Here is a 23,081-nt window from a genome sequence, read left to right on the forward strand (position 1 = left end):
GTCACAAAGAATTATACAAGGAAATCATATAAAGATCTACATAAAAGCAACATAAAATCATGACATAAAAGCCTGGCAGAACAAAACAGTTTTTAAAAATAAAACTGAGACTTCAGGCATCTTTTTCGTCTCTTTCTGCCAACTTCCATCATCCTCCATTTTGTTCTGGTTGGTTCTAAACGCCGTATTTACCAAGACGACAAACTGGAAACCAGTCTGCAGATAAACTGGGTATGAACATTTCTTTACATTATGAAATAATTAACTTTATTTTATTTAGTTTGAACAGGACCTCATTGAAGCATGCTGAACTGGACCACCTCCTCTCTCTTTCCCTTCAGAACCACATCAGAACCTCTTAAATGGAGAACAAGCAGCAGTGGATTTTTTCATGGAGATCAACAAAGATCATTAGATGTTACCTGGACCATTAAAGCAGACAGAGCTGAGAGGAAGTGACTGCAGATCTCTGATAAACATGAACAGAAGAACCAAAGATCATGTTGGAGATCCTCAATCAGATGAAGCTGCTGGAGGAAAGTTTCCATGAAGCTGCAGGAGGAAACACATCAGATGAAGTCTGCTCAGATGGAGACAGTCTGAAGGTCTTTGCAGAACATCTGGACTCCTTTCAGACCTGATCTTTTAATTCACCCAGAGGTGGACCAGTGGAGGAATAACAGCTGCCTGTTGAAGCCAGAAGCTGAAGAGAGTCTTGGAGTCTGTTCACTGAGATCTTTCAAGCTCTGATTGGTTCCTCTGATGAAACACAACATCTCACCTACTGAAGCTCCTGGAGGATGTTAGTTCTGAAGGAACTAATCACCTTGTTAAGTGAACAGGATGGAGGAAAACTAGACAGGGATGTGGTGATCAGTGAATCAGGATGAAGATGATCTTGTGTGGATGTGGGAACAGTTTGATGAAGCTTCTGTTGTTCTGCAGAACCTGAACTAAAGGAGGAAAGATGTCTGTAGAGGAGAGGTTCAGTTTTTAGATGCTGCAGACATCAGAACCAGAAGTCCCTGTCAGTCAGTGTCTGGTTCTGGATGCTGCAGCTTAGATCTAGAAGGGCTAGATGTTGTAGCAGCAGACTGTCACAATCACTTGATATAGTTTCCATTTCTGTTTCCATTTACAGAACCACTACTGAAACCATCTGGATCTTCCTTTAGTTTTAAACTCCCAAATAAAAGCCTCTCATTTTAAACTGGGTTCATCAGAACATTTAACCTCCAGATTCTGCAGACTTATCTTTGGTCCTCTCAGCTTCTCTTAAAGTCAAACAGTTCTGTGGGTCGGACAGAGCTGTTAATCAGACCTAAAATTTTTATTCTGGACATCAAATACTGTACAATATCTACTGCGTGTTAGTATTGGCCGACACATTGAAGCTCTGATGAATCCTGACCTTCTGTTGTTGCAGCAGCTCTGGTCCGGTACATCTGGGATCAAAACATCTGGGACCAGAACATCTCACCAAGATGAAGAACCAGGATTCTAGAAAGCTGAATTACAGCCGTCCTGTTTACATTGTTGATCAGTGATGTTCATGTTGCTGAAGGTCTGAATTTAAACTAACTTGTTAAATTTATAAAGGTAAAAACAGAGCTTCTGTTTTTGATGAAGTCAGACTGTTTAAATAGTAACATCTCTGTATAAAGTGTGATGTTCTTGTCTTCCTGTTAACTTTTTGAACTTTCATTAAAATATCAGCATCTAATAACTGGCTTGTCTGTTTATATTAAAGTTGACAAAATGATCTGATGTTAAAATAGATTTTATTGTCTTTGAATCAATTCAGGTCTGAACATCAGTTCCTTCATCAAAAAAGACAAAAAATCCAAGAAGGTCATTTTATTTACAATATGTTCTTCTGAATAAATATATGAATAATTTTACAACTATGTACATCAGTAATAAAACATTAATATTCCTAATTTAACTCTGCTCAGTGTTTGATTCAGTGAAGTGTGTAAAACTGATGTCTTGGAGGTTTTCCAGCTTGATTAAAATGATTTCTAATAAAGTCGTGTTCCTAACAGGAGAGTTTGTGAGTCTGTGAACATCTGGATGTTCAGGGAGTTCAGATCCTCACTAAGATGAAGCTGCTGGATGAAGTTTTAATGAAGCAACAGGATGAAACACAGGAGCTGATGGGAGTTTAGGAGGAAATCTTCACAGAAACAACAAACTTTAAAACGACTTTAATTAAATATGAAACATCTGATTAGACACTAGAGTTATTTACAATGAAATCACAGCAGATTATTAATGATAAAGTCAACAGTAGTAAATACAGTGTATCACAAAAGTGAGTACACCCCTCACATTCCAGCAGATATTTAAGTATGTTTTCATGGGACAACATTGACAAAATGATACGTTGACACAAGGAATATTAGTCTGTGTGCAGCTTATATAACAGTGTAAATTTATTCTTCTCTCAAAATAACTCAAGATACAGCCATGAATGTCTGAACCACCAGCAACAAAAGTGAGTACACCCCTTAGTGAAAGTTCCTGAAGTGTCAATATTTTGTGTGGCCACCATTATTTACCAGAACTGCCTTAACTCTCCTGGGCATGGAGTTTACCAGAGCTTCACAGGTTGCCACTGGAATGCTTTTCCACTCCTCCATGACGACATCACGGACCTGGCGGATATTCGAGACTTGGCGCTCCTCCACCTTACGCTTGAGGATCCCGCAAAGATGTTCTTTTGGGTTTAGGTCTGGAGAGATGCTTGGCCAGTCCATCACCTTTACCCTCAGCCTCTTCAATAAATCAGTGGTCGTCTTAGAGGTGTGTTTGGGGTCATTATCATGCTGGAACACTGCAATGCGACCCAGTTTCCAGAGGGAGGGGATCATGCTCTGCTTCAGTATTTCACCGTACATATTGGGGTTCATGTGTCCCTGAATGAAATGTAACTCCCCAACACCTGCTGAACGCATGCAGTCCCAGACCATGGCGTTCCCACCACCATGCTTGACTGTAGGCATCACACACTTATCTTTGTACTCCTCACCTGATTCCCGCCACACATGCTTGAGACCATCTGAACCAGACAAATTAATCTTGGTCTCATCAGACCATAGGACATGGTTCCAGTAATCCATGTCCTTTGTTGACATGTCTTCAGCAAACTGTTTGTGGGCTTTCTTGTGGACAGACTTCAGAAGAGGCTTTCTTCTGGGATGACGGCCATGCAGACCAATTTAATGACAAGCTGACCCTCCACCTCTTCATCTCTGCAGCAATGCTGACAGCATTCCTGCGCCTATCTTTCAGACAGCATTAGGATGTGACGCTGAGCACGTGCATTCAGCTGCTTTGGACGACCAACGCGAGGTCTGTTCTGAGTGGACCTTTCTTTTAAACGCTGGATGATCTTGGCCACGGTGCTGCAGCTCAGTTTCAGGGTGTTGACAATCCTCTTGTAACCTTGGCCATCTTCATGTAGCGCAACAATTTGTCTTTTAAGATCCTCAGAGTTCTTTGCCATGAGGTGCCATGTTGGAACTTTCAGTGACCAGTATGAGAGGGCGAGAGCTGTACTACAAATTAAACACACCTGCTCCCTATGCACACCTGAGACCTAGTAACACTAACGAGTCACATGACATTTTGGAGGGAAAATGACAAGAGTGCTCAGTTTGGACGTAGTCTCTTAGGGGTGTACTCACTTTTGTTGCCGGTGGTTCAGACATTAGTGGCTGTATCTTGAGTTATTTTGAGAGAAGAATAAATTTACACTGTTATATAAGCTGCACACAGACTAATATTCATTGTGTCAACGTGTCATTTTGTCAATGTTGTCCCATGAAAACATACTTAAATATCTGCTGGAATATGAGGGGTGTACTCACTTTTGTGATACACCGTATACAAGGTAATATGCATTTAAAATAATATCTTCTTGTATTGAAAACAGATTTTAAAGTTTTTCAGTTCTTTAAAACAGAACTTCAAGAATTTTCTTTGAAAATCCTTTCAGAGTTCATATTGTTTCTCTGAGACACAGAACGTCTCTGTAGACGAATGAAGCTTGATTTCTCTTACAAATAAATATTAAAACTGAGAATATAATAATGAATAAAACCAAAACTGCTGCTGATGTAATCCAGATGATCATTATCCATTTCTCTGGTTCTGGAGTCAAAGTTGGTCTCTGAAGTTGAAGCTGATCAGCAACTCCTGGAAAATTGAAAATATTTATTAATATTTGATCTTGTTCAAATCCTAGATAAAGGTTTTTAACCTTATAGTAATATTATTTTTCATCTATACAGTTCTCAGCAGTCCAGTCAAACCAGAACACATTTATATTATTTCTTCTCACCAGAAACGTTGAGACAACATTTTCCAGAGTTGAAGCCTTCATCATTTTTCACGTCACACAGATACAGACCAGAGTCTTCAGTCCTCAGTCTGGACACATGGAGTCTGATTCGTCCTTCTCTGAGGACGTCTTTGTCACTCTGGACTCGTCCTGAAAACTGTTCATCCTGAGACTCTGGAACCTCAACACCATCATGGACCTGATACAGAACCAGTCCTCTGGGAGGAGCTATAACTTCACAGAGGATAAAAAGTTGTCTCCAGGATCCATGAGGTCTGGTGGTGAAGGTCCACTCCAGAGTGATGTTGTGGTTCTCCTCTGCCTGATAGCAGCTCTGTGTCACATTCACTACAAATGTTGCTGCTGAGGAGACAGAGAGGGAAAGAGAGGAGCAGACACACTGAGAACTGGAACATGGGAGTCTTTAAACTACATCTCTAGAGGTTTCTGTCACATGATGGTCTCTGTGCTGTCAGAGCTCTGCTTGATTCTCTTCAAGTAAAACTGCTTGATCAAATGCAGCTGGAGGATTGAAGTGTTACCTTCACTGACAGACTTTTCACTGATTATTGATGGATTTAGACTGAACAAAGAGAAGATGGAAACTGACCACAGAGACATGAGTTGAGGATGATGAGCAGCAGGATCCTGCAGATCATCTTCTTCCTGTGAGAGGAGACAGAGGAGAAGAGTCAGCAACACATCAGCTCCAACATCTCTAGGAGACAACAAGGAACATCTACAGTCTGACTTTTAGTTTCATCAGATAGAAACTCCTGAACTTTATATCTTCAGTTTCTGTGAAACTGATTAAAATCTCCGTTTAAACCTGTGATGATAAAATATGTAAAAAATAAAAATTATTCTAATTATTCTGATCAGAAAAGGGTTGAAGAACCTTCAAAAAGATCACCACTGCCACCTTGTGGCCATAAATAAATACAGCAGCAGGTTTCAAACATTTAAATCTGACTCCAAGTTCAACTTAATCTGATGTCAGAGCAGAAAGTTTTTAACTTCTTTATTTTTATGGAGGTTAAATCTTTCTGTCAGGATTTATGAGATGAGAACATCATCATTATTCAAAATATTAACCACTGCAGGAGTTTTATTCTTTCACTGTTACTGAAGACTTTATTAACTAATTACAGCCAAACATTCCCATAATGCACTGTGTTGTGAAAATAAAACTGCACAAAGTTCATTAATTAAGAACATTAATTTCAGATTTAACTCTTCATTTGAATTAATCAGAAAAAAGTTAAATATTTCTCAGCTTATTAAAGTTTTTTCTTTATATAAAATAAAATACTATTAAACACATGAGTTGTATCTATTATTTTAGGTTGAACATGGAGTTTCTGAGTTGACATTGAGGATCAATGATAATTTAATTAAATCTGAATCTCTGTCATGATCAGAGGGAAAATAGTTCAGATCAATTCAAATATTCAGCAGGTACTACAGAAGTATTGTGTTCAGTACTTCTATTAACATTATTACAGCATAGATTAGGTCACTACATGTTAGAAACCTTAAAATGTTCATTTATTCTTCTTTACATACAAGAAACAGAACAATGTTTTCAAAAGTTTGATCAACTGCAGATAAAAACCAAGAGAGATATTAGTTAGTTTGAATAAAACTCAACAGAGATAATTGTTATGAAGTTCAGCTGTTCAGCCACTTCTCTGCACATACAGCAAACAGAGACAACATGGTTTAACAACTTTGTTAGGAAATAAAACCTGAATGAAATGGATCCAAATCATCATCATTGTTCAGCAAACAGCCTCAATAACAGAACATAAACCCTTTGCTGTTTAAAAGCTTCACTAAGAGCTTCAGTCTGTGTTAGATGGTGGTTTCTATGTGTCACTGAATGCCAGAAAACATCATGTCTGGTTGTTAAATGAGCTTCTATGTGTTTAACTTGGTGATAGATAGATAGATAGATAGATATATAGATAGATAGATAGATAGATAGATAGATAGATAGATAGATAGATAGATAGATATATAGATATAGATAGATAGATATAGATAGATAGATATATAGATAGATATATAGATAGATAGAGATAGATAGATAGATAGATAGATATATAGATAGATAGATATAGATAGATAGATAGATATAGATAGATAGATATAGATAGATAGATATAGATAGATAGATAGATATAGATAGATAGATATATAGATAGATAGATATAGATAGATAGATAGAGATAGATAGATAGATATAGATAGATAGATAGATATATATATATATAGATAGATATATAGATAGATATATAGATAGATAGATAGATAGATATATAGATATATAGATAGATAGATAGATATATAGATAGATAATAGAGCTGTATAATCATATAAAAGATAATGAAAAGATTAGTTAATCATAGTTTATGACGTCATGTTTACTAGAATAAATCAATTTAAACCAACAAACACATTTTTTAATGTGTTAACTGGAAATGAAATGTTAACATTAAGTACATCTGCCTGGTTCACTTCAGTAGTTAAAACTTTATTTACCTACAAACTACCTCGTGGACAGAGGGGGCGGAGCAACAGGTCCCGCCCTTTAAACCAAACCAACCAATCACCTGCTTCCGTTCCTGCCCACATCGCTGTGGAGAAGTTTTCAACAGTCGGTTCCGGTCCATTACTCATAACGTACTTTTCATTGTTCTTCTTTCTCCTGGTAGCAAAGTTGTTGCTATGAATGATGGGAACATTTTTCTCCACAGTCCATCATCTCTGATCAAAAACATCCAGATACTGAAACTAACCAGGAAACCTCAGTAGAAATAAGTCTGATCATCTTCATCAGAAACCTTCATCCATCTGAGTCCGCTGATCAGTTTGAGGAAGAAAAGAAAACCAGTTGTAGAAGATCTAAAATCAGGATGTTCTCACTAATATACTGACCTAGAAGCTGCATTTAGAAACACAGAGAGGTAACATGTTTCTATCAGTGCTGTGATGACTTCCTGCTGTAGAAACCGATCTGTTAGTCTGCAGAGGTTCTACTGAGTTCTGGTTGGGTTCTAAAAGCTTCTCACAGATAAAAACTGACAGAGAATAAATAAATCAGACATACCCAGATAATCTGTGACTTCATCCATCTTCTCAGCCCAGAAGTCTTTGAATGAACCACGATGACAGGATCGCGGTTGTTGATTTTTAAATCTGAGGTTAGCCCCGCCCTCCTGTAGCTCCACCCTCCTGTAGCTCCTCCCTCCTGTAGCTGCTGTCCTATCAGCGAGGACTTCTTCATCCTGTTCAAATACAGGTGAGCTCTGATTGTTTATAGTGTGAACTTCAGCCTTTATAACAGTTTAACAAACGCCTGAAAGTCTGTTTTATTTTATTGTTTCTCAGGTTTTAATCTTCAACTGTTTAGGATGTGGAGGAACTCTATGAAAACCTTTAACAGCTTGATAATGATTGGTGTTGTTAACACACTGGAACCTGTTACAATGGTAAACATCTGAATTATAGTATTTATAGAGATGATTTTATTGAATCTAGAACAACAACCTGACCTTCTAGGTTCTAGAATACATTTTTAGAACCTGCACACAACATTATGGGTGACATACCAGAGTTCAAAAGAGGACAAATTGTTGGTGCACGTCTTGCTGGCGCATCTGTGACCAAGACAGCAAGTCTTTGTGATGTATCAAGAGCCACGGTATCCAGGGTAATGTCAGCATACCACCAAGAAGGACGAACCACATCCAACAGAATTAAATGTGCACCTCAACTCTCCTGTTTCCAACAGAACTGTCCGTCGGGAGCTCCACAGGGTCAATATACACGGCCAGGCTGCTATAGCCAAACCTATGGTCAGTCATGCCAATGCCAAACATCGGTTTCAATGGTGCAAGGAGCGCAAATCTTGGGCTGTGGACAATGTGAAACATGTATTGTTCTCTGATGAGTCCACCTTTACTGTTTTCCCCACATCTGGGAGAGTTACGGTGTGGAGAAGCCCCAAAGAAGCGTACCACCCAGACTGTTGCATGCCCAGAGTGAAGCATGGGGGTGGATCAGTGATGGTTTGGGCTGCTATATCATGGCATTCCCTTGGCCCAATACTTGTGCTAGATGGGCGCATCACTGCCAAGGACTACCGAACCATTTTTGAGGACCATGTGCATCCAATGGTTCAAACATTGTATCCTGAAGGCGGTGCCGTGTATCAGGATGACAATGCACCAATACACACAGCAAGACTGGTGAAAGATTGGTTTGATGAACATGAAAGTGAAGTTGAACATCTCCCATGGCCTGCACAGTCACCATATCTAAATATTATTGAGCCACTTTGGGGTGTTTTGGAGGAGCGAGTCAGGAAACGTTTTCCTCCACCAGTATCACGTAGTGACCTGGCTACTATCCTGCAAGAAGAATGGCTTAAAATCCCTCTGACCACTGTGCAGGACTTGTATATGTCATTCTCAAGATGAATTGGTGGATCAGTGATGGTTTGGGCTGCCATATCATGGCAGCCCAAACCATCACTGATCAGAACCAGAAACAATGATGCAAACTGGTTTTATAGCAGTTTTTGAGACAATCTGCTGAAGAACATGACAAAACATTCTTGGAGAGGGATTCTTCTCCTGGAGTGAGAATAATAGCCTGGTGGATAAACACGGGAATGTAGATTAACTCGGTTAATATATTGATCAAAACATGTGTAATATATATATATATATATATATATATATATATATATATATATATATATATATATATATGAAAATGAACTATATAGTTTTCTAGATCTTAGCTGCAGCATCCAGAACCAGACACTGACTGACAAGGACTCCTGGTTCTGATGTCTGCAGCATCTAAAAACTGAACCTCTCCTCTGCAAATGTCTTTCCTGCTTTAGTTCAGGTTCTGCAGAACAACCTGAGCTTCATCAAACTGTTCCCACATCCACACAAGATCATCTTCATCCTGATTCCTGGTTCTTCTTCAGTTAGTTCAGCTTTTGTTTTCATTATTGGTTAAATAAATATGTTTGTGTTTAACCCTTTTCTGTCCAGGCTGCCTGATCAGGTGGTGACAGAGATCCTTTATAACACAGTAATACTCTGTCCTACATAATATATCCAGCAATCCTTGGTGCTGAGATCCCAGAGAGAAGAACAATGGAGAGAAAACAGCAGCTCCTGATGTCTCAGAGATGTTTCTACAATGAGACGCTCTGAACTGAACATCGTTGCTCCTTTTCTCCCTCATTTAAAGCTCAGATTACAGTTTTTTAGAATTGCTCCGACACAAATCTTCAACCAGAGACCTTCTTAAACACAATCAGCACAAGCTCAAAACACCACATATTCTTTGATTAATGAGACATTTTAGAGAATTGATTCCCTACTTTATTATCAAACATTGTTTAAATAAAATAAATCCCTCAAATATTACAGAAAATACTTCTCTGTTAGAAAAACATGGAGGTCAGAACAATAAAGGTTCTGGTGATCTTCCTGCTCTGAGATCAGCAAACATTAATGTGGACAAATGAAAGGTTCTGCATCAAGTGAACTTCAGTAACTGTGGGAGAAGAAAACATCTCTATTCCAGGCTTCTCTGATGTCTGCAGTTTCTAATGAAACATAAAGTGATCAATACATCCCTCCACTCACTCAGGACACAGAGGTCTCACTCTGTCTGAATTTCTGTTCCAGTCAGCAGCTCTCACTGAACTTTCTTCATTTGGACCTGATGTTTCTAAGGATTTAGTGTTGGTTGGAGATCTGATGACTGTTCATCTAGATTCAGCAGAAAACAATAATCTCCTACAGCTTTGATGGTTTCTGTCTGTTGTTAATGGGAATCTCCTACTAACCAGTTTAACCTTTAACTGGGTTATTTGTCACATCATTAGACTCAAGTTTGACCAGTTCTGAGTCATTGTGTTTAATTTCTGACATCTGTGCTTTAATTATGTTCACCTTTGACCTTGTGTGGTTCAGATTATTGCTCAGAGGTGCATCACAGAGCAAAATCCACTGTTTTGGCTGAAAATGTGTTTAGAAATGTGTAAAACTGATGGATTCTGTAAAATGCATTTACCGAGGTGAAAGTATTCTGAAGTTTAAGAAGAAGATCATCTGGAAAAACAGGACTGGATTTTATTCTTCCTAACAGGTTACAAATTGTTCCAGCAGGCATTGTTATGCCATCAAAAATGTGTGGATGACATACATCTCTGTGGTGCTCTGCCTGTCTGTTCAGGTGTGTTTCACGCAGATATGAGGGGGAGAAGAAGAACTTCTAGCAGTGTTATCAACCAGGCTGGTTTATTCAGGACAGGAACAGACATGAAGGCTGAGAGCTTCCACCTCAATATCTTCAACCAGCCGTGTCAAGATTAGTCGTTGAGTGCTGATGTTTACTTTTAGGTTTGTCTCTGCTTCAACACCACTGAATCAAATGAGGTCAGTACCAGGATTTTAGAGACCTTGACTGCACACCGAGGTGTTACTTCAGCCATTTGATTCAGGTGTGCTGGACCTGGGACACATCTAAAAGTTGAGGGACACCGGCCCTGGAGGACTGAAGTTTGATACCTCCACATGAGAGGTTTCTGTCACATGATGGTCTCTGTGCTGTCAGAGCTTTTATTATTTGAAATAAATAATAAAATTCTCAAAATGAATCTGTATACTACAGAGCCCTCTATTTATGGCGTAAATCTGTTTCATCTGATTTTGAATTAAAAATGAAGTAGAATTGTTACCAGTGAATATTAATGCATTGAAATTGTGTACCTGAATTGCTTTTACCCTGAATTTACTGCTTCAAATTTTCAATAGCAATGTTTCACTATTTTCATATTCAGAATCAAAATTTCATGTTTAAAAAAATTCTAATAAAATAATTCTAATAGAAATTCTAACAAGCAGTCAAATTTAACCGGCAGAATTCAGTGTTGAAATATGCAGTCTGAAATTCAATTTGAAACAGCTGAGATCCCAGGGAAAAGCAATAGATTATAGATCAAGTTGAACCAATATCCAGCCTTTTCATCAGGGTTTCATGTAAAACTGTTTTCTATAAAGTGAACAGCTGGTAACTCATCTGTCCAGCTGTTTCTGTTAGTCAGCTATCATCTCCAGCAACGCTGACACAATTTCGGTTTGTTTTACATTAAGACCTAATAAACAGGCTGGATATTGGTTTGACTTGATCTAGAATCTCAGCTGTTTTCATGAATTTAAGACGTTGTATTTTGATGCTGAATTTTGCTGGTTGAATTTGACGTCTTGAAAATTTAGCAACTGAAATCTAAACTTTGTATTTTCACAAAGTTCATTTATTTAAAAAAAAATTTATTTTGATTTTGAATATGAAAATACTGAAAAATACAGGTGAACCAAACAGATATGATCAATATATTTACCAACTAAATAATTAGTTAAAACACAAAATGTATATCAGCCTTTAAGAAAAGGTATTACAAGTAATTACATAAGAGCTCACTGATCATTTATGTCTGGAACAAATAAGCATAAGTAAAGAAAAGTTTTTGTTGCCTCTTTACTTCTAAATACTTCTAAAGTAAACTTATAACAATAAAGACAAAGGCCCTGAGGAATGAGACAACTTCAGTTAGTGAGATTATAGCACCACCATGTGGCCAAAAGGAGACATTTCAGCTGAGAGACAGAGCTGAGAGCTCATCTGCTGCTCAGTGAATCTTTATTTTACTTCCTGTCTGGATCTTCATGAATTTGACTCATTTTGATGAACATTATTCCTCCTGAAGTCTGGTCTCCTCAGCTTCATTGATTCATTTTCTAACAGCTGGATAATAAAGTTTATTATCGAGGCTCCAGATGAACTCTGCTGCTTCTTGTCATCTTCTGTCTGATCAAAATACTTCAACTAAAAAGTTTCAACATCTGGATTCATGTAAACGGAGATTTATTACCATAAGATGAAGAACATTGCAGGAAAATGAATCATTTTAACAAACTGTTGACATCAACATTCAGACTCAGATGAACTGGTTTCATCAGAGCTTCCTGATCAAAGCACCAGTTTAACCAGCTGATCTGAACCAGTTAATCTGGAGCTAAATGTTAATCATGTGACTCTAATCAGACGCTGCAGCTCTATGAAGCTGAATGATGCTGATAAAATAAAGGTCATGAAAATAATGACTTTTATTTTACATTAAACATGTAATTAGAGTCCTGACAACATCTTTCTATTAAACTGGTTTATTTACAACATTTTAACACCATAAACACAGAAAATGAAGCAGCTGAAATGATTTGATCACAGTAAACATCTCTCAGCTGTTACAGCTTTACACACAATAACTGTATGGTTCTGGTCGGGTCCACAGAATCTTAAATAATGTCTGAGAAAAACAAAAATCTGTTGCTATTTATCAGATGTTTTTTAGAAAGGAAAAAAGTTCTGTTCAGTGGAATCTTACCATTTGTAGCAGAAACTTACCAGAGACGTTGAGTCAACATCTTCCAGAACCAGAACCTTCATCAGTTTTCACGTCACACAGATACAGACCAGAGTCTTCAGTCCTCAGTCTGGACACATGGAGTCTGATTCGTCCTTCTCTGAGGACGTCTTTGTCATTCTGGACTCGTCCTGAAAACTGTTGATCCTGAGACTCTGGTACCTTAACACCTTCATGGACCTGATACAGAACCAGTTCTCTGGGAGGAGCTATAAGTTCACAGAGGATAAACCGTTTTTTCTGCAACTCTTGGAGATTTGACAAAATTATGAAATAGTTATCACAACTTACTACTTTAAGTTCATCTTTTAAAAACTCACACATTTAAGTTCAAAATCTAAAACCTGCCTGATTTCTTTGAGTTAAAAAGTGGAAGCTAGTTTACATAAATAATGGGGCTGTAATGTTTTACAGTGAAAGGATGAGAGCTGCTGAGTTTGTTTCATGTTGAACTGAGAACAAGGAAGTAAGACCATCACTGTAAAAGTTACAGATGTTTACCTCATAGCGGTAGTGTACCTGTGAAAGAATATAATACTTTAGTGGATGTGGTCACTAGTAGGTAAAAGAGAACAAAAAGTCTGGCACCAAAACAACAACTTTCTGTCATGTTGGTGAAGTGTTGCTGTGTTACAGAGAGCAGCAGGACGTCCAGGTTCAAAAGACGGGAAACTAAACAAGTAAGTTTGCTGTAGTTTGGTGATCCGTCTGCTCGGATTTCATTTAATTCAATAAACAATATTTTTACTTTAGTAAATTCTGTTGTGAAACAGTTATGCAGACAGCAATTAAATGATTGTTAGTGTATCCATCTGTAGCACAGGTCAATATACCAAAGATAATAACATTTAATCTTCAATAAACAGTTCTCCAGTCTGTATTGTTTATGTAGTTGAACATTTTGTGTCCTGAGAAAGAAGAAGAAGAGCTTCATGAATCATCAGAAGTTCAGTAATATTTCTCTGATCATCTCTACAATCAATATAAAGAAGATGGATTTAATCCAGAGTCCTCTGTATGTGGAAGATGGTTGGAGTTGTAGTTGGGGTCAATGTGACCAAACTTTTTTACAACAAAGCTTCAACTTTATAAATTACACAGATAGTTTCTGATGTTTTATGAGTTTAACAGTAGATCTCAGGTGAACAGAGACATGAGTTGAGGATGATGAGCAGCAGGATCCTGCAGATCATCTTCTCCTTGTGAGAGGAGACAGAGGAGAAGAATCAGCAACACATCAGCTCCAACATCTCAGAGACAACAAGGAACATCTACAGTCTGACTTCATTCAGTCATTAGAACATCTGATCCTGTTTAATAATCTGAACAAAACACTTTCTGACTGAACATCATGAACTAAAATCACTGATTGTTTATCTCTGCTGAGCTGCAGGAACAAGTCTTTACCACAAGGTGGCAGCAGCTTCAACTGATCATAATAATCAGTGATTTTATTTTATTAAATAGTTTGTCCTGTGATGGTCTGGTCCAAGCCAGTTACTGATCAATGCATTTACTTAGAGAACAGGTCAAGTTTTTCAGAATGAATTAATCATTTTAAAATTAAATAGTTCAACCCAGCAACAAAAGAAGAAGCGATTTAATTAAAAAATGCAGACTTTCAATATTAAAATTGTTTTGTTTTTCTTATCCCACCAAAACAACGTTGAATCTGTCTCCTTTATTTGGAGACAGTTTATGATGTTGTTGTTCTGGTGACGTTTCACCGCTAGAGGGCGCAGTAGCGCTACTTGCTACTGTCTCCATTTAATGCAGGTGAGATGGAGCTCAGGTGAGATGAGAAGGTAACCAGTTTTAGACCGTGGATCAATGTACAGTACTGTGCAAAAGTTTTAGGCGTTAAAAAATGCTGTAAACAAAGAATGTTTTCAAATCTGGAAGTTTTAATAATTTATTTTCATCAATCAATAAAATGCAGTGAATGAACAAAAGAGAAATCTAAATCTAATCAATATTTGGTGTGACCACCCTTTGCCTCCAAAACAGCATCAACTCTTCTAGGAACTCTTGGTCAGTTTTTGAAGGAACTGGGCTGGTAGGTTGTTCCAAACATCTTGGAGAACCAACAACAGATCTTCTGTGGATGAAGGCTTTCTCACATCCTTCTGTCTCTTCATGTCATCCCAGACACACTCCATGATGTTGAGATCAGGGCTCTGTGGGGCCATACCATCACTTCCAGTCATTCTTGTTCTTCTTCACGCTGAAGATAGTTCCTAATGACTTTGACTGTATGTTTGGGTTCGCTCACTTAGCATTTTGGAAATAAAAATAAACAATCATTTATATTTCTGAAAGCTTTCTTTGTTTACAGCATTTTTTCACACCTGCCTAAAACGTTTGCACAGTACTGCATACGAACATGAACCATCATGAATCATCATATAAAGTTGTATGACGGCATATTAGATCTTTCTGGAGTTATCTGAGATGAAACCTGAACTAGAGGCAAGTATTTTATGGACACTGTGGAAATTAGAAGAATAAATAATAAACTGGTTATTTTATGGAGATGGTTGATGGACACCTATGTTAGCAGGCATCACAACACCCTTCATCTCATCTTCAGTTCTGGTTAGCCTTCTACTGATGAAGTTTGGACCTCCACCTTTAATTTCAGGTCTGCTGTTAAACCCAGAAACCAGAGAGAGAACAGATCTGATCACTGAGCTCTCTGAACTGGTCCAAGGTGAATGATGTGAAGGTCTGTTGGTCTCCTTTAACACTGTTTCAGCTCTCACTGATGAAGATCATGATGATGAGGAGTCTACTTCATATTTCACATCATTTTAGGAAACATTTGAACACTTTTTGTTCAAATCTCCCTGATTAATAAATAAAACTTTATGTCTCTGGTGTGTTTTAGTAGATTTGACTGAATAAATCATTAGTTTAGTAAAATGCTCGTATTACCAGAGTTTCTATCAGTTCTGGAAACACAGTCAAACATTTCAACAGTGAATAAAGGTCCAGACAACATGTCTGTATAAATATGGATTTATTAATGACATGTGAACATTAGAAACAGACCAACTGAAGCAGATAAAGTGCTTTATGCTCAGTAACAAAGTGCATCAGTTCATCCAGCTTTAAGACAAAATAACAGAACAGATCAATGTGTCTGATTGAGTCCAAAAACTTTAGAACTGATTTAAAACATCAGCAGGAAACAACAGAGAGAAGGAAACAAGATCCTCTTCAGATACAATCATGGAGAAAAGTAAGAACCTCCTTCAGTTTAAAGGTTCTACCTTCAAGAATAAAATATGATTTATAGAATAATCTGGTTCCAACTTCAGGTAAATAAAACACTTCTTACATTTAACATGTTCTTCATTTAATTAAAACATTATTAGTAATACAAAATCAGCTTTTAAAAACACTTAAGCTTCTCTGACGTTGAGAGAAATGACCTCTGACCCAGAGCTCCATCAGATCCTCTACATGCCTCAGTCAGCAGGTCACAGGTTAAGTTCATGACAGAACAATGAGGAAAAGGCTGAACAAGTATGGATTGCTGGAAGAGTCACCAGAAGAAAGACTCTTCTCTCTAGAAAGTTCTGGCAGCAGAACTTAGGTTCTAACAGCTGCATCTGAATGAAGCTCCAGACTTCTAGTCTGAAACACCAAAGCAACTGTCAAGCACGGTAGTGGAGGACTAATGATCTGGGCTTGTTCTGCAGCACAGGACCTGGACACCTTGCAGGCACTGAGTTGGCCAAAACCTCCTCTGGACACCAAGATGTTCTAGAGTCCAATAAGAAGCAGTTTAACAGAACCATGAAGGTCTATTAGGACCTTCATGGTTCTGTTAAACTGCTGAAATAAAGTTTGACTCATTCTGATGTTTTCTAAAACAGTAACTGAAGAGACGTTTGACCATCAGAACTGCTGCTGCTGCTGCTGCTGTCAGTCCCAGTGAAACATAGAGACCGATTCTTCCTGGACCTCCTGGTTCTGGATCCACAGTCGGTCTCTGAGGTTGGGAGACATCAGCAGCTGCTGAAGGACAAAACATGAAGAGGATTTATGCTCTCATCATCATCAGCTGATAGTTCTTCATCATCTTCTGTCAGAGAAACTGTTGTTCTGTCTCTATTGGACCTGGTTCTGGTTCAGTTGTAGCTTTGAATTTAGTGTGACCAGAAGAATAAAGAGTCATGAAACATCAGTTGACTGATATAAAACCACTAGAGCAACATCACACAGAGACACTTGGTTCTGAAACACATTAAACCTCAACAGCACCGGTTCTCCAGAACTTCTGGAATATGGAGGGTTTTTAATCAACCCATTGACTCTGTAGGGCTGCAGGCTGGAGCAGCTATTAGCACTGCTGCCTGGCAACAAGAAGGTCCTTGGTTTAAATCCCTTTCTGTGTGGTGTGTTCATGTTCTCCCTGAGCAGTTCTAGAGACTCCAGCTTCTCTTCATAGAAAACATGCAGGTTAGGTTAACTGGACTCTCTTAGTGGGTGGGTTCTGAGTGTCTCTGTGATGAACTGTTCAGGGTGAACCCCACATCTCCCTGTTTGACCTCTACAGGTCAGCACCAGCCCCACGACCCCATGACCCTGCAAGGATTCAATATTTACAGAGAACGGATCAGTATCTGGATGACATTAAGATGGGAAAAATACCATGAAGGTTCTGAAAACTTGTTGCCTTTTATCAGAATGGAATAAAGTTCTGTTCAGTTTAATCTTACCAGCATCAATATGTTTCAGGTTCAGTTGTTGCAGTAGAAACTCACCAGAAACGTTGAGTCGACATCTTCCAGAGTGAAGCCTTCATCATTCATCACGTCACACAGATACAGACCAGAGTCTTCAGTTCTCAGTCTGGACACATGGAGTCTGATTCGTCCTTCTCTGAGGACGTCTTGTCACTCTGGACTCGTCCTGAAAACTGTTCATCCTGAGACTCTGACACCTCAACACCTCATGGACCTGATACAGAACCAGTCCTCTGGGAGGAGCTATAAGTTCACAGAAGATAAAAGTTGTCTCCAGGATCCATGAGGTCTGGTGGTGAAGGTCCACTCCAGAGTGATGTTGTGGTTCTCCTCTGCCTGATAGCAGCTCTGTGTCACATTCACTACAAATGTTGCTGCTGAGGAGACTGAGAGGGAAAGAGAGGAGCAGACACACTGAGAACTGGAACATGGGAGTCTTTAAACTACATCTCTAGAGGTTTCTGTCACATGATGGTCTCTGTGCTGTCAGAGCTCTGCTTGATTCTCTTCAAGTAAAACTGCTTGATCAAATGCAGCTGGAGGATTGAAGTGTTACCTTCACTGACAGACTTTTCACTGATTATTGATGGATTTAGACTGAACAAAGAGAAGATGGAAACTGACCACAGAGACATGAGTTGAGGATGATGAGCAGCAGGATCCTGCAGATCATCTTCTCCCTGTGAGAGGAGACAGAGGAGAAGAGTCAGCAACACATCAGCTCCAACATCTCTAGGAGGCAACAAGGACAGGGATCATTGTTGTTATTAAAACTAAATGATCAGAAAACCATGAGAAGATGTTTCAGGATGTCTTCAAGGCTGCAAAGACTTCTCACCAATCTGCCTCCATTCATTTTCTAGAGCTGCTTATTTTCATTGGTTAAATCTGCTTCTTCATGGAGGTAACATCAGTCTGTCAGTTCATCAGGTGAAAACATCATCATTGTAGGAAATCTAGAAACCACTCAATGATTTGATGGATTTTCTTCTTTCCACTCTAAAATAATCCCACATGTTAAAATCAAAGAAACACTCACTGGATTTAATCTGAGAACAGATAATCTGCAGCAAACTGTTGCTGGAACACATCTGGTTAATCTGCAATGCTTGGATTTATTATTAATGAGAGATGATCTTTCTACTAGAAACCAAACATTTATGATGAGTTTCTTCAGTTTATCCTGCAGCTCAGATCAGATGTTCTAACTTCCTTAAATTGAGGTTACAGGAAAAGAAACAAAACTTGTGTTGCTGTCAGGATGTGGTTTACGGGGTGACTCCAGAATGCAGACAGGCAGGCAGAGATGTGGTGAGTAAGAGTTTAATTTTCCAAAAGAAAAACTCAAAACAAGCAGGTGGTACCAATAGCAGGCGTGATACATGGACAGGCTTGGCATGAACCCAACAGAGTGGATGTTTCCACAAAGAGTAAACAGAACAGCACAGTATTTATGGGCAGGAGTCTGGACACAGAGAACTGATTGGCATTAAACAGGTGGACCAGATGAAGCTGATTGTTTAAGCAGAGACAGAGAATGAAAGCTAAACATGGCTGGAAAAAGTAGACGTCCAAAGAAACGATCTAACCAAGAGAAAGAACTGAAGCACCACCTGGAAAACATGGAGAAACTTGGAGAAACTTGAAGAACAGAATCAGAGAAAAACTCAAAACAAAAACTCAAACACCCTCAAATCATGACAGTTGCAGACATACGACTCCATTTCATTGTGGTTTGCAGACAGTTGTTCTGCTTTGTACACAGAAACATCACCTGCATCATCATAAAACCTCTTTGTAATTAATCCAACTCTTCCACTCTCACAGGATACAAAGCTTTTAATACAAGAATATTTGAGGAAGAGAAACATTGAAGGTTAACCTTCAGTTGTTATTGCTGATATATTGACCTGTGCTGAATTTGGAGACACTAAATTTACTAATTAAACTGCTGTCAGCATAACTGGTTCACACAGAATTTACTCAAATAAATATATTTTTAATTATATTAACTTAAAGCAAACAGATCAGCAAAGTACAGCAACTTACTTGTTTAGTTTCTCGTCTTTTGAACCTGGACGTCCTGCTGCTCTGAGCTCAGTAACAGAAACACTTCAATCACTTGATAGAAGGTGATGGTTCAATGCCAGACTTTGCTTTTTGTTCTCGTATGACTGGTTGATCACATCCATTAAAGTATTACATGCTTTCTCAGGTACAGTACCGCTATGCGGTAAACATCTAACCCATCTTTCACTTCCTTACTCTCAGTTCAACATTAAACAAACTCAGCTGGTCTCATTCTTCCTTGTCTTAATAAAACAAATTTAATCTGATAGGATTTTCATACTTTCTGAGAGGCTGTCATGGCTGACATGCCGTTCCAGACAATTTTTTAATTTCTGCTCTTAAAATGTTCTAGTTTGTCCTTATAAATAAGTTTGCCTTTTTTATTTCTGTTCTAACTTTTTGGTCTCTCTTTTCTCTCAGCATGACCTGTTTTAAAACAAACTCACCAATCTGCCTCCATTCATTTTCTAGAGCTGCTTATTTTCATGGGTTAAATCTGCTTCTTCATGGAGGTAACATCAGTCATTTGCGTCTCTCTAAGGTTAAACTTTCACCTGAGAATCAGGAGTACATGACTCTACAAAAAAGTTTATGTAACTGAATACAGTTCACGTCAATTCGTTTAGGTCCATTTCATCTGTGAGAGAATCCTGCTGTCCTTCTGGATGATTGAACACATACCAGTCAGTGCACTCCAAGCTGCACTGCAGATGCTGGATGTCATCCTTGGACCAATGCTTCAGTTCTTGTTTGGATAGTCTCTGTTTTTAAAACAGTTCTGTAGGTTGGTTTCAGATGAACAACGTTGTGATCCGAAGGGAGGCAGCAAAGATGCTCTGTATGCACCTTTAATGAAGTGCTTTGTTGAAACAGGTTGGGCAGTTAACATACTGATAAAAATGAGTCAGAGAAAACCTCAGTTTATATCGATTAAAATCACCCAAAATAAAAACAGGAGCATCGAGGGACAGAAGCTGTAGTTTCTCAGTGGATTGGCTTATCAGGTGAGCTGCCTGTCACTCTGCCTGTCACTCTGGACTCGTCCTGAAAACTGTTGATCCTGAGACTCTGACACCTCAACACCTTCATGGACCTGATACAGAACCAGTCCTCTGGGAGGAGCTATAACTTCACAGAGGATAAAAAGTTGTCTCCAGGATCCATGAGGTCTGGTGGTGAAGGTCCACTCCAGAGTGATGTTGTGGTTCTCCTCTGCCTGATAGCAGCTCTGTGTCACATTCACTACAAATGTTGCTGCTGAGGAGACAGAGAGGGAAAGAGAGGAGCAGACACACTGAGAACTGGAACATGGGAGTCTTTAAACTACATCTCTAGAGGTTTCTGTCACATGATGGTCTCTGTGCTGTCAGAGCTCTGCTTGATTCTCTTCAAGTAAAACTGCTTGATCAAATGCAGCTGGAGGATTGAAGTGTTACCTTCACTGACAGACTTTTCACTGATTATTGATGGATTTAGACTGAACAAAGAGAAGATGGAAACTGACCACAGAGACATGAGTTGAGGATGATGAGCAGCAGGATCCTGCAGATCATCTTCTCCCTGTGAGAGGAGACAGAGGAGAAGAGTCAGCAACACATCAGCTCCAACATCTCTAGGAGGCAACAAGGAACATCTGTGCTGCTGCTTCTCCACATTGAGAGGAGCCAGTTGCGGTGGCTCGGGCATCTATATCGGATGCCTCCTGGATGCCTTCCTAGGACACGCTAGAGGGACTATGTCTCTCGGCTGGCCTGGGAACGCCTTGGGCTCCCCCCGGAGGAGCTGGAGGAGGTGTCTGGGGAGAGGGACGACTGGGTGTCTCTGCTGAGTCTGCTGCCCCCACGACTCGGTCCTGAATAAGCGGAAGACGAGGAGTACAAGTACGTCGAAAATGCTATAATCTTGTGCTATAAAATGAATATGCATATAAGTTTCAACCAGTCTATAAAAAGGATAATTCACACAAAGTCCAGACCCTGAAGACTCCAGCTGTAACTGGTGGGCAGCACTAGAGGTAACTGAGCAATCAGTGATCCAAACATACATTTATCTCCTTTTATAAAAGTCTCAGAACAAAATAAACCAATTTAAGATGTGTACACCACAATACAATAGAGACACCAAGGTTCAGAACAGCCAATAACTGACCATTATTAGATAAATGTATGGATGGATTAATTTAAAAGAAGTAGAAACTTACTTTTCTGTACTGTTACTTCGAATCCAGCAGACGTTTGTCACTCTGAGTTCTTGTCAACCAGATTTATACCTGACGGAAAAGAAAGTGAAACATTGCAGACTATAAAACAAGTAATTTAAGCTGATGAACAAAAAGTAATGTCAGGACTTGGATTATGTACCTGTGAGCTCATCAACCTGTGTTTAACTTTTAACCCCCCCTTATTCCTTGTTTCTCCGTTAGAAATGGGCTAAAACAGTATGTATTTTATTTATAATTTATAATAGTATAAAATGCTCTAACTGCTCTGATAGCAGTTAGAAATTCCCATCTAGAAAACCCAGTTTAGACTTTATAAATCCCTTCAGGTACTTTCCTGAAACACTTGACAACTTGGGGATGTACCTGTTGATGCTGCTAGTCCTGCCTTATCCTACAATACAGAGAAGCTGTTCTGACTTATCAAGATGAGGAATTATGGAGAAAATAGTTTAGGCTCCAAACCCTAAATCAAATAATTATTATCGTTTCTTATTATCATTGTAGAATATAAACTATCTATGTGTGTAATATAAACTATCTATGTGTGTAACTGGAATGTGTGGAAATGGGGGTCAACCTTAAGGAGTGAAGCATAGAAGGGGCCTAGGGAGTGAGAAGTATAGAGAGTGCAAGGTCATAATTAGAAGAGGACAGGGAAGGCCAGAGACAGGGGAGGATGAGTTGCATGTTACAATCAGAAGTATTCCTTATTTGGACTGTTATGTTATGTTATACATGTGTGACATGATATATGTATATGTTGAACACACCCTTGAGACTGAATAAAACGAGCTGAAAGCAAGAGTTGATTAGAGTTGGGTTTGCAGCTGCTTGGCACTCCATCTCTCACTCTGCAGAGGTGAACATAAGTAGATTGTACTTGTGTTTATTTGACACTTTGAAACCTGTAACCAAATCAACGGACCCGGGGAAGCAGAGACGGCTTCAACATCATGCATCTTTACCCTGAGTTTGCTGTTTTAATCTCTAAACTGGTGAATTAGAATCTCTTGTTATTGTTGAAAAGACTTTTTAAACATGTTCTGTGAACAAGCACCAGGCAGTAGTTTTATGGCTTCAGCATTGGCATCACTAACACAGTTAATGTCGGTTCTGCTATGATCATTAAATTGGATTTACGTTTCAGAAAGGGAAATATTTATTTCCATCTAA

The 23,081-nt window shown here is 38.8% G+C and overlaps 2 protein-coding genes and 2 long non-coding RNA genes across 8 annotated transcripts in view; 2 read left to right on the plus strand and 2 right to left on the minus strand.

The window, feature by feature from the left end:
* Positions 1–23,081, plus strand: part of LOC124881044 — a 196,073-nt gene that overhangs the window by 47,324 nt on the left and 125,668 nt on the right. The gene's annotated exons all lie outside the window — the stretch shown is intronic.
* LOC124880870 lies at positions 2,193–7,561 on the minus strand. Of its 5 annotated transcripts, none has more exons than XM_047386263.1 (4): positions 7,458–7,561; positions 4,956–5,011; positions 4,346–4,708; positions 2,193–4,200 (listed from the first exon to the last, which is right to left on the minus strand). In XM_047386263.1, exons 2-4 carry the CDS (start codon positions 5,002–5,004, stop codon positions 4,004–4,006), a joined length of 609 nt encoding a protein of 202 aa, XP_047242219.1. In that variant the 5' UTR covers positions 5,005–5,011; positions 7,458–7,561; the 3' UTR covers positions 2,193–4,003. The 5 variants fall into 5 exon arrangements, with proteins under 5 accessions (XP_047242219.1, XP_047242221.1, XP_047242220.1 ...); XM_047386265.1 differs by having other exon boundaries at positions 4,346–4,705; positions 7,458–7,534; XM_047386264.1 differs by lacking the exon at positions 7,458–7,561 and adding an exon at positions 6,961–7,040.
* LOC124880884 lies at positions 7,174–10,983 on the plus strand. Its single transcript, XR_007041488.1, has 4 exons — positions 7,174–7,314; positions 7,491–7,649; positions 7,739–7,839; positions 10,613–10,983. It is a non-coding gene; the product is annotated as an uncharacterized LOC124880884 (long non-coding RNA).
* Positions 17,880–19,697, minus strand: LOC124880877. Its single transcript, XR_007041482.1, has 3 exons — positions 19,667–19,697; positions 18,242–18,297; positions 17,880–17,994 (listed from the first exon to the last, which is right to left on the minus strand). It is a non-coding gene; the product is annotated as an uncharacterized LOC124880877 (long non-coding RNA).

Source organism: Girardinichthys multiradiatus, chromosome 14 (assembly GCF_021462225.1).
Source record: "Girardinichthys multiradiatus isolate DD_20200921_A chromosome 14, DD_fGirMul_XY1, whole genome shotgun sequence".
Lineage (NCBI taxonomy): Eukaryota > Metazoa > Chordata > Actinopteri > Cyprinodontiformes > Goodeidae > Girardinichthys > Girardinichthys multiradiatus.

Bases quoted from the DNA above. Each gene is read 5' to 3' on its own strand.
- LOC124880870 (XM_047386261.1), bottom strand. From the start codon at position 7,020: ATGGACCGGAACCGACTGTTGAAAACTTCTCCACAGCGATGTGGGCAG. The intron at 5,012-6,889 runs GTAAATAAAGTT...CTCCTCTCACAG, and splicing joins GTCCACGAGGTAGTTTGTAG to GAAGAAGATGATCTGCAGGA. The intron at 4,709-4,955 runs GTCAGTTTCCAT...CTGTCTCCTCAG, and splicing joins CCTCAACTCATGTCTCTGTG to CAGCAACATTTGTAGTGAAT.